Below are 12,243 nucleotides of genomic sequence, written 5' to 3' on the forward strand. Positions count from 1 at the left end.
CTCTGTCTCATAACCTTTCATCATCTGACACAAAATCACCTCTGCCAATGACCCCTCCTCTCTCAAATGGAATTTTTTTTTTTTGTCTTCCAAGTACTTTGTGATCCTGTCAGTGCAGATGCCACTTAAAAGTACCCAGTCCACACTGTAAAATGGTTGGCGTTTGGAAGGGTGTCCAGTTGTAAAAACCTTACCAAAACTGACCTTGCCTGAGCCTGTGTCACATAAAAAGCACTGAGTGGTTCGTGTTAGGAAGGGCATTCAGCTGTGAAAATCCTGCCAAAACGGTCACAGAAGACTGGTGCAGGCTTCTGCCTGGCTGGCTCTTGTCAAACCGTCCCACCCATGCCAGCATAGAAGGCAGACATTAAATGATGATGATAAATACGACCCAAATTCAAGCTTAAATAAAGAACTCACCCACTACACAATACATAAATTATTAAAGAATACAACAGAACATTCAACCTCCTTTAAGTTTGCTAAATAAATCAATAATCAAGTATTTCCAGTGACTAATAGAGGTGATAGGCATGGAGACACTACTACTGAAAATATCTCCCTCTGGGAACAAAGAACGGGAGCCAAAAGTGTTACTAAAATTAAGATTTGGTGAGCCCTACTCCACCAAATTAACTGTTTTCCCCTAAATATGTTGGGCATTATGATTGTTTTGTTTTGTTTAAAAAGGATCAGGAGATGCCAACTGGAAAATAGCATCTAAAAGAAAAAGACAAAAAGAAATTATCAGAGTCTCACTTGTAGTAGAGACTGAATCAAGAACTGTATTTATAAATAGAATACCATTCCAACGGTGTTTTGCACAATTCATTGTTTTAGGGAATTTCTCACTTCAACACAAACTGAGCTTTCTGTTAATGCGGACAGCCGAGGAAGTGCCAGTTAGAGAAAATAGTTCTTTCAGACCCCAAAACAATGTCTGAAGAGGCAATGTCCACATTGGGAAATACAAAGAGGTTAACACAAGAATTGATTAGTTTTCACTAAAAGCTAATTACGATGCTCTACAAAGGCACATATTCAACGGAACAATCTCGAGATGGCAATACAAATTTCTTTGAAACTGTGGCAAAAGTTCCACAAGACAACACTTAACACCCTATATCTTCATTCGCTTGGATTATTCTCAGAACTTCTGTCGGTACCATTAAAGACAATGGATTCACACCACATCCACAAAGGACCAAAATCACAGATGCAGATTATGCCGATGATTTTGTGCTTGACAAAGGGACAAGCATATATGTCAATTTTATTTTGAAGAGGGGGTAATAAGAGAAATGGAAAAGTAGCACGTTTCATTAAGGGGCTTTCTTTTCTGAAAAATAAAAAAAACCATGCCACCCATTCACTGTAACAGACAGACTAGCAATCCAATGATCTTTTCAACAGAAATGCCTTTAGATTTCGGTTGGGATCTTCCTAAGAGTTACTCCATACAATGATGTCATTGTGAATTCAAGCTTATTCAAGGAGATAATACAGTTCATCATTTGTTGAAAACATACCAGAATATTCATAAAAGGCCAAATGGGAGTTTTGTATACTGAGAGAATAGTTCCAAGGTTTGAAAAGCAGTATAAGGACAGTCTTTAATAATCACCAGTGGTTGTTTCATGCTGACCTTGCCAAAATAGGAAGACATGTTGTTGCATTATAGCATATATATTAAATCGTCAATGATAGACACTGGAACAGCATCAAGAAGAACAAGAATGTCGATAGTGGTTGAGAAATCAATGAAAAGCTATCATTTACAACTTCCATTTCTCTTCTTTTTTATTATGACCTAAGCTCTCCACGAGTTACTGGATTCTAGGATGCCTTCTTTGGCTAAATAATTTATTTTTTGCTTTATAATTTCACAATCATTCACAGAGTACCTTCAAGTTGATATGGCAACAGACAATCACATTTCGTAAAGAGTATAACTGGTGAAATTTTTAGGAAAGCAATGTTTGCCAGCACTAAGGAGGACAGGAGGGCTTCTGGGCCATTAAATTTAAATACAACAGAAGAATGCTTGATCATGAAACTGTCCCAGGATTTGATCTGAGCAGAGAGACAGAGAGAGAGAGAGGGCAAAACTAATATCAACTTCAAATACTCCCATAATTCAAGAACAAAGCTGTGTAGAACACATCAAGTTGCCTTTGAATAGTTTAATGACTAAATCATTCCACTTTGCAATGTCAACCAAAAACTGATTGATTAATGGTTAATTACAACATCAGTGAGTGCACAAAACAGAAGAAATTAATAAAGCAGAAAAAATAAATACATATAGTCCAACTGGTTTATATTGGTGGCCTAAATATTTAGTACAGGATTTACAAAGCATAGGAAAAAGAGTTTTCCTTTCAAATGGGGGTAGGGAGTTTCCACCCATCAAATACTTCTGGGAAGCAGCCGCTGAAAGAGGTTCCCATTTATTGTGTAGCTGTGTAACTATAGTAATGGTTATGAAGACATCTTGACTATAAATGCTGGCATTAATTAAAAGTCCAACGCTATGGCTTCTAAAACTGCTTTCCAAATCTAGCGTTGTTTTACTATTAAATAGTCCAAGTCTTAGACCTGTTGAGGTTATTCCAGAAATAAAAACGTCCTTTATTGAAATGTTTTGTTAATAGTTCCACAAAAACTACCTTTAAGTTACATTCTTTAGCCAGTGAGTTTCTTGGCTTGAAGAAAGAGATCCTGGGGTTTAATTGCCTGTTTGTCTGCAAGTGGCAAACAGGTGTTTTGCAAAAACCTTGTTCATCGGTTTAATGTGGACACCAATTAAGAAATCTAAGATAACTCAGTAGTGGTTACAATCAGGAGCAAATTTGAGTATTTTGTGGGAAACCAAGTTAACAAGGAAGTATTCACTGGGGAGATCAAGAAAACTTGCAAAAAAATTTCTAGACAGTTGTAAGCAGTGTTTGAATTCCAGAGAGGGTAGTAAAGACTGTTTGCCAACATAACATGGCAGTCCTGGTTTAGGACTAATGTTGCTGTAATTTAGCCCCAGGAGACAATCTTTACTACAAAGTACTGTTGCTGAATATCTCACGAATAGTAATTTTTTAATTTATAAATCAGTGACTAGTAGTCACTTTGAAAACAATATATTTCGAATGGGAAACACATGGTAGGCGTCTTTCAACAAACTTTGTCAACCAAATCCACTCACAAGGCTTTGGTCAACCCGGAACCGTAGTAGAAGACACTTGTCCCAGGTGCCTCGCAGTGGGACCGAGACCATGTGAGTGAGAAACAAACTTCATACCACACAACCACACCCATACCTATTAACCATAATTATGAGCCACCATTCACAGCGATATTTGTTTTTTTACTGTCAGCAAATTTACATTGATTATCAATCAGATCGGGACTGAGCTGTATTGATCACTCAGCACCAGTACAAGACTGGTACCGAACCCTTAACACTTGCAATTCAGTAGCAGTTACTCTCACTTCATCAGGCAGCCACATAGCAAAATAATTTTGCTTTTTTTTTTTTTTTTTTTTTTTTATCTATAAATGAATTGTGTGAAAGTATTTATTTATATATTTGTCAATTTAATCATGATAATTGAGCTGCTGAAGCACGGAAGATGAAGTACTGTAACCATCACTTACAAATTACTAAACAGCTGCTAGCAACAACACTGTTTCCCCAGAAGAGTAACAATGAGACTCAACAAACAGCCAAAGAAAGGAAATATAGTCCATTAAACAACTGGAGCAGTGTTACATTGTCGTCAGCCCAGGACAAAGTCTTTTGTAGCATGCTATGATGGCAACATTGTGTTGTCATTGATACAAGACAATAGAAAGAATAGAGGTAGGGTTCAGACAGAGACAAGTATGGTGTGAACAAATTAATAGAATAATGGATAGTGTGAGTAGTCCCAACAGTCATTCAATAGTATTCGAGAGTGAGAAGCATCACAAAACCTTATGGGATCCGAGAGTAAATCTTTAGAGAGATTTTTTAAAATCCAGTTGTTGTTGTGTGAAGGAAAAAAAGCAAAAACAGAAATATTAGAGACTATTATTTGAATTATGCAACATGTATTTGTTGCTCACATGGTTGTTTCTGGGGCAATTTCGTTCTGTCTAGCTTTGAAGTATTTTTAACACGGCAAGTCTAATCAGGAATTTTTCCTGACCGAAAACCCCAGCTTCTGGAATTTCAATTATATAAATACATTAAGTGTGTTATATAGAGAGAGTTTTTACTGGATACTTTGACATCACCACTGGAGATTCACCAGGGGTACATCTTATCACCATTCTTCTTTCTACTAATCATGGATTTCGTCAGAAAAATGACAGAACACAATCACCAAAGAGGAATGCAGCATCCAGTAGAGAGATCAGAGACAACTGCCTTGATATTACACTGTCGGCAGCACCCAGAGTCAATATAAAAAGATCTAACTCACCACCTGAGAGTAGTGGCATAGAAAACCGGGACTAAAAATATATACAAAGACAAAAGCATGGAGATCAGCCAGATGTGGGGGCACCAACTCACTGGTAAAGACCTGAACCAATTTGTATACTGTATTTTCCTGCATACAAGTCAAATTTTTCAGACAAAAATGGTAGGTCAACTTTCACACCAAGACAATTGTGGAAGACCAAAAATTCCATGTGAAATGCAACAGGATTTGGAAAGATAGCAAAGTTTAAATGTTAACACAATATACATCAGCTTGTATGCTGGAAAATGCTAAAGCACCATTCTCTGTGTGGTGGCAGAGACACTGAAACTAATGTTAAAAGCAGAATTGGGAAGATGGCAAGAGCATTTCAATGAATGTATAAAATCTAGCCCGGAAAGAGGTCAACCACTTGTACAATACCACTGTACTACCCTATGGTGGACGCTACATGCAAGTGAAACAAGAACAAAAACTAGGAAAAAGATGGTAGTCTTCCAAAAGTTTTTGAGGAAAATCTGGAGAATGCCATACCATCAGAAAGAAAAAAGTCTTAAGAAGAATGTCATGATAAGGTCTCCAAGTGACAGTAACACAACAACCATGTGAATGGTTGCCACAAGAAAAAAGACAGAGAAAACCAAGGGTCACAAGACCGAAAGGCTGTCAACAGATGCTGGGAAAAAAACTGATGCAACCAATCGAGAATAGCAGAGAGTTGTCTCTTCATGTAGATATGCGCAGGATGGACTAATTTTGTTACTCTAATTACGAAATTTAATACTGTTTAGCCATAGGTTGTCCTAGGTAAAGACAGTACTATGATCAAAAGACATTCCAACATGACCATCTAATCCCGTTTTTCCAAACAGAATAGGCTACATTATTTAATGCATGTATGTGTTAGTAGTCATTGAAGTGAATGCTATTTCCAGCAGGTCCAGCAACCATGAGATGTAATATTAAATATCCTTTACATATGGAAGAAACTGAATCACATTCCAAAATACAAGCAGAGATGACAGGTAGTAATGGGTTAATAGCTAAATTCTTCTAAGTGGTGCCCCAGCATGGCAGCAGTCTGATGACTGAAACAAGTAAAAATTTAAATAAAATCTAAGCAAGTAATTATAAATGTAGATAACAAAAAGTTTCAAAAACTTGCAATTAACTGAACACCCACTTTTCAATGATTGCACACAGGTCAGATGAAATTTGTTGGGGGAAGATTTTTCAACAGCTGGATGCCCTTCCTCACTTGTTTTCCAAGTATGGCAATATTTCCCCCCTGACCAGACATGTTTCCATAGAATATTAGGCATAAAGGACACCACTTGCATGATGGTGACATTTGTTTACAACTACCCTGCAAGGTCAAAGCTTCTTTTCATTTTCTGTCTGTCACAAGGCTTTGGTCAGCCTGGGTCCACAATAGAAGACATGTCCAAGGTGCCACATCGTGAGACTGAACTGAAAACTATGTGGTTGGGAAGCAAACTTCTTACCACACAGCCTCAAATCAACAAAAATATATCCCAGTTTCATGATTTTTTTTTTTGTCACTTTCAGATGGCCACAGCTTTCTCCATCTCAATGCTAAATATCACAGCAGGGTCGTTGGTGTTAGGAAGGGCATCCAGCTGTAAAAACCATGCTAAAACAGACACAGTAGTAGCCTGGTGTAGTCTTCTAACTGGCCAGTTCCTGTCAAACCACCCAACCCAAGCGAGCACAGGAGGAAGACGTCAAATAATAATGATAGTCCAACCCCTTTCACCTCAAGCTTTGCTCAAAATGGGAAATGCTCTTAAACAAAAAGTAACATTTAGGACAAACTGCTATAGGGAACCTTTACATTGACAGCATAAAATAGCAGCCAGATCTCTTTCAGAAATACCCTATCATCTTACTAAAAGAAAGACATTTGATAATGTTGTTCAAGATACAAACTGTAAAATGGTAAAGAAAAAAAATGGTATGGTCACAGCTGGAAGGCTTTTGATCAGAGGTCTCCAGGATAAATATGCAGTAGCAGTTTGCTCTTCACAAAGTACACTCAGACATAGAAACAGGGATTAATTACAGAAGGATATGTTAACACCAGATCAGGGTTCATTTAAGTCACCCTCAACAAAGCTGGCATTGAAATTAAAGCAGTTTCAGATTTCTGGAGAGGTGGATGTAACCCGTCACCCATTTGGCCCTTAACTGTAACTGAATCCATGGTTTTATATTATGAAACTATATGAACTCATTTTCGTTTATGATGGCAAGACATAGGGAAAGACACTCATAATCACTCAGTCACTCAACTAAGAGTAAAACCGGCTTTTACTTTCATGAAGCAAACTAGAACAGTTGAAGCTATACATTTCACATAGAAAAGGGGAAAGTCAGGTTTCTGAAATTAAGGATTAAATTTGTGAACATTATTTACATTTGACGGATATTTGTCCTCATCTTGTTTGTTGTTAACGTTTCAGCTGATATACCCTCCAGCCTTCATCAGGTGTCTTAGGGAAATTTCGAACCTGGGTTCTCATTCCTAAGGTATTTTTCGATATTATTATTATTCAGGTCACTGCCTGGATTCAAACTTGAAATCTTGGGCTTAGTAGCCCGCGTGCTTAACCACTACACCATATACCCATGGTGGTTAAGAGCACGGGCTACTAACCCCAAGATTCTGAGCTCAATTCCCGGCAATGACCTGAATAATAATAATGATAATAATATCGAAAAATACCTTAAGAATGAGAACCCAGGTTCGAAATTTCCCCAAGACACCTCATGAAGGCTGGAAGGTATATCAGCTGAAACATTAACAACAAACAAGATGAGGACAAATATCCGTCAAATGTAAATAATGTACATAATTATTCATCTCTTAAATATAGAACTAAATTTGTGAAGACAAAAAGGGATCTGGGTTTTCACAAGAAATTGAAGAAATTTAGATAATATAGTGTTAAAACCCTCACAAAAATTCAAACGTTTCCTTCAGTAATATAACAGTTCAAAAGTACAAATTTGTGGAGAAAATAAAAATTTTAGAGGAATATTATGTATTTTTATTTTCAAAACAGTTGCAACATTCCTCATCCAATGTGCCACTCACCATCTCATCGAGGAAATTCCAAGTATTATTCTCCTTAACATAAAGAATTTAGATCTCACTTGATCACAGACCCTTCTTTCTATGCATTAGTGAGTGAGGATAAAAGCCACCTGGCTATTTAGTCTGAAGCATTCTAAAATAATATTCCAATGTCTAAAAACCAAAACTAACCCATTCAGAAACAACCTATTCAATCTGCATATAAACCAATTTTTATAAACACACACACACACACACACACACACACACACACACACACACACACACACACACATACACGACCATATAACCACTGAAACAATTGTATATAGATTCAAAAATCTATTATGGCAACCAGCTGGAGCAACAACCTCTCATGAAGAGTCCAAAAGAAATGTTTCAAGTAAAAGAATAAGTGGAACTAGCAAACATAGTAAACACGATTACACAGAATATCACAGCAGTAAACTCAACAGAAGTATCTAGAAGAAATATATTTGTTATAATGAATTATAGGTGATAGACCTACTTACAGATGGTAAGGTAGTCAGGAATGAAATATAACTAAAATGTTGTATGGAAAGTCAATTGTCAGAACTATCCCTATTTCGGGATGGTAGAACTAATCCATGGAACAGTTTAATACCACCACCAGGCCCACTGGTAACTGTAATATAACCCCAGTCTCCTGCTGAGGATGTATAAGAGACACAGAATGAAGTCATAGGGATGTCCTTTCCTATGAAAATATTTTTAAGGTGCAGGCCTGGCAACCATGTGGTTAAGCAGCTCGCTTTGCAATCAAATGATTTTGAGCTCAGTCCACTACAGCACATTGGACAAGTGCCTTCTACTATAGCCCCAGGCAGACCAATGCCTTGCAAATGGATTTGGTAGGCACAAACTGTGCTGAAGCATGTAATGCATGTGTGTATTTATCCTTGGGTCAGACTCCATGTGTCAGATGAAATTTGTTGAAGGAGGTTTTCCACAGCTTGATGCTGTCACCGACCCTCAACCATTTCTAAACATATATCCCCCTAATTCTTCAATTATGGACACCTTTGTGGAAGATTGCAAACAAAAAACACTTCCAGGCCATTTACAATTAGTGTATGAAAACAAAAAGAAACAAACACACACACACACACAAATGCTTATACAACAGATGTCTAAGTTTCTGATTAACAAATTCACTCACAAGCCTCTGGCTGACCTAAAGATATAGAAGACACTTGCCCCCCAAGTTGCAAGGCAGTGGAACCAAACCAAAAATCATAGTTGCAAAGTGAATTTCCTCAACACACAACCATGCTTGAAACCACTTCATACAAAAAAAAAAAAAAAAAAAAAAAAAAAAAAAAAAAAGCTTAACCCCAATTAGTACAGGCCTATGATCAATGGTATCCCTTTTGTAAATTTATTTCTGTTGAAATACAGATTTTGTTTCAGTTTGAAAATCAGGAAGAATTTAGTAAAATTATTCATTATTAAGTTGTTGTTTGGAAGATAAACCTAAAAGGATTAAATTAAGATCCTTTAAAACAGAAAGCTCATATCATAGAACAGTTTCAGGTGGGTTTGTATTAAAATGGTTAAGACAGTTGAGTATGATCTGAGAGAGATACAGCTGCCATTTTTGGCAAGTGGAGCAACCACATAGAGACCTCCTCATGTATTTGAGGCAGATTGCATTGATTGTATACTTCTGTTGTCATTCACCTTTTGAGCCGACTCCAATCAATGAATCCATATCAATGCACACAGAAAACAACCACACCCAATGATCACAAATCATCAACCAGTCGTGCTTCCAACAGCAGACACCATACATGCAAGGACCAGAGATCCAATGAAGATCCAACTTAATCATACCAATTCACATTTTCAGCTACCTATCTTACTGTTTCTACCAACCAAGAAGGAGTTCTAGAACAACTGCGTCATGGATGAATCACCCCCCATGGATGACAAATTATACGATTAACCAATAAAGACACCCTTTCGGCAAAAGGCGTGAGAAGGAATTAATCCAGCAGTAGTGAAAGTCTTTGTCCAAAGCACAAACACAAAAACTGTGCCACGGCAAAAGTGGCCAAATAATTCCAGCCTGCGTGAGTCTACCACTCCTATTGGCCATGTCTTACAGCTGTAGAGCAGAATGGGGTGAATGATCAGTTAGAAGATGCAAATTTTGGTAACTATGTGGATCTCTGATTTCAATCAAAGTCACCTTTGGCAATAACCCACACACTCGGCTGATGTAGACATCTGGCTCATCTTTACCATAAATAACGGCAGAGAAAGTAACATCAAAATACCAAGGTACAAAATATTTTTGATTAGTTTCTTCCAGAATTTCTCTACTGAGTACAATTGGAGACCCTTTTCAGAGAATACGGTCTTTGTCATGGCTGGATTTGACTTTCATGCAGCCAGTAGACACTACAATACTCAATGGCGGAGTGTAGTTATTGCTAATTACTGCTAGGGCATAAAAAGAGACAATTGTTAACCAGGACCAGATCCCTACAAAGTGAATTCATACCGGATAATGTATAAGCGAAGGGGAAGAACAATGCTCAGAGCCCATTTACAGGCCACCACCACACCTCTTAAAACAAAGATAATACGGTAACTAATGTTCAGTTTATACAGGGGTAGATGAGTAACTGAAGAGAAAAGATGGCTAGAAGAGTTCTAGTGGAAGAGAGATTACATGAAAATAGAGGAGAGAGAGAGAAAGACAGTAATGCTTACAAGAGAAGCAAGGACACTGTAGAAATGTAAGTTGAGGATAGCAGAGAGAGAGAGAGAGAAGAGCCAAGATCATTTCAGTAAACAAATGATAGAAAAGTGAGGTCCTCCTAACAGGCAACTAGCCAGGCCTTACATTAGATACAATCAGAATGTGTATGAGAGTAGAAGAGTGCCTGGTGGGTTATGTGCAAGTTGTATTAGTGGTGTATGGACACTATAAAGTTAAGCAGCTGTTCTGGGCTATCAGTATATATATAGAGAGAGAGGTTTTTATATAATGTTAAAAAGATATCTACAATTTTATTGAGCATTTCTTGTCTATTTTTGCCCAGCTAAGAATATACTTTCTAATATATAAAATAAGAAAAAGTATTTCTTCATTCTGCACATTTTGCACCACCCAATGTTATTACAGAAATTTTTTTATATTGGGCGGGTGGGGAAATCATCTACCATTTTTAAATGTTCAATCAAATTATTCACATGTTTAGTAAAATATAAAGACAAAACATAGTATGATTGTATGTACATATGACTTCGACCAATTAGAACTAGCAGATTCACAAAAGATGTTGAGTTTAATCTTGAACGTTGGCACACTTCCACTGTGCAAATTAAAATAAGATTAAAGAAATTAAATTTGCTTTCTATTTCAAGAGTTTTTCACTAAGCTAAGCTGACATCTATTGATTAGTTTAGAGTTTCAATAAAAACCACTGACAGATACGTACAATCATCGCCAACGGGCCCAGCAGAACACTGAGCTGGAGGATCTCGACCTAAATCCTGCAGTTCCTGCAAAAAGAGAAAAGTGAAGAAATTTAATAGAGTTAAATAACAAACATTAAATCTAAAAGACATTACTTAAAGAAACTTCTTATATTCTATAAAGAAATAAAACAATACCCCAAAAAAGTATCTTTTAAAATGTCAAAGAAAGGTAATAACACATTTTATTGTTTTATATCTTTTATTAAGAAAATGCTTTTTTTTTAAATTTTTTCTTTGTCTTTATTTTACCATAGAGAGAAGTGCAACATACTATAATATAGGAAAGACACTACAAACGTCTGTAATACAAGAACCCCATTAAATTAATCACACACAAATTAAAACACTCCATTATCAGTGACCTTGTTATGGTTGCAGCTGTAATGGTTAAATTACTAGTCTGATATTCCTTGGTAGCATTAGAATGCAATAGGGCTTTGGTGATCTCGTTGCTTCTCAGACCAGGAAATCAACAGGCCATATTGACTGCTAAAATAACTATTTGTACATAGATACCGGGAAGCATAGCAATGACCAGTAAAGATCATGTTTGCCTTATCAGCTATGTAGTTAGAGGGTTGTGTAGTCAGAGATTTGAAGTTGGAAGCAATTATTGGGCTACTGGATTGGGTGACATAAAAAAAAAAAAACATCAATTCAAACTAATATGTAATATAATAGAGAAATTTCCAATTTCACCAGGCAACACTATATCTTCATTTTAACACCCACTTTTCCGTTTTGCAAGGGTCAGACAGAGTTTATTTGAGGCATATTTTCCACAGCTACCTGCCCTGCCTGTTTCCAAGCAAGGTAATATTTCCCCAAATCCAGAGATTGCAGAATATTGGAAATGAATGACGCTGACACTGCTTGTGTGATAGTGACAATCATTTACAACCATCATTCAATGCACAAAGCCAAGACAAGAAGGTATACACACACACACACACACACACACACACACACACACACAGGACTTCTTTCAGTTTCTGTCTACCAAATCCATTCACAAAGATTTAGTCAACCTGAGGCTATAGAAGAAAACACCTGCCCAAGGTGTCATGCAGTGGGACTGAACCCAGAACCATGTAGGTGAGAAGCAAACTTCTTACCACTCAGCCTGCACCTATAATTTTACAGATACTGATTGTA

General features: G+C 37.0%; 1 protein-coding gene across 1 annotated transcript in view; it reads right to left on the reverse strand.

Annotated features, from left to right (window-relative positions):
• Window positions 1–12,243, reverse strand: part of LOC106879255 (ubiquitin-conjugating enzyme E2 2) — a gene marked incomplete at its 3' end in the record, with an annotated part of 59,414 nt that overhangs the window by 23,511 nt on the left and 23,660 nt on the right. Inside the window, exon 2 of the mRNA XM_014928752.2 lies at window positions 11,049–11,112. Within this exon, the coding sequence (XP_014784238.1) occupies window positions 11,049–11,112 (64 nt within the window). The remainder of the gene's footprint in view (window positions 1–11,048; window positions 11,113–12,243) is intronic.

Source organism: Octopus bimaculoides, chromosome 25 (genome assembly GCF_001194135.2).
Source record: "Octopus bimaculoides isolate UCB-OBI-ISO-001 chromosome 25, ASM119413v2, whole genome shotgun sequence".
NCBI classification, from domain to species: domain Eukaryota; kingdom Metazoa; phylum Mollusca; class Cephalopoda; order Octopoda; family Octopodidae; genus Octopus; species Octopus bimaculoides.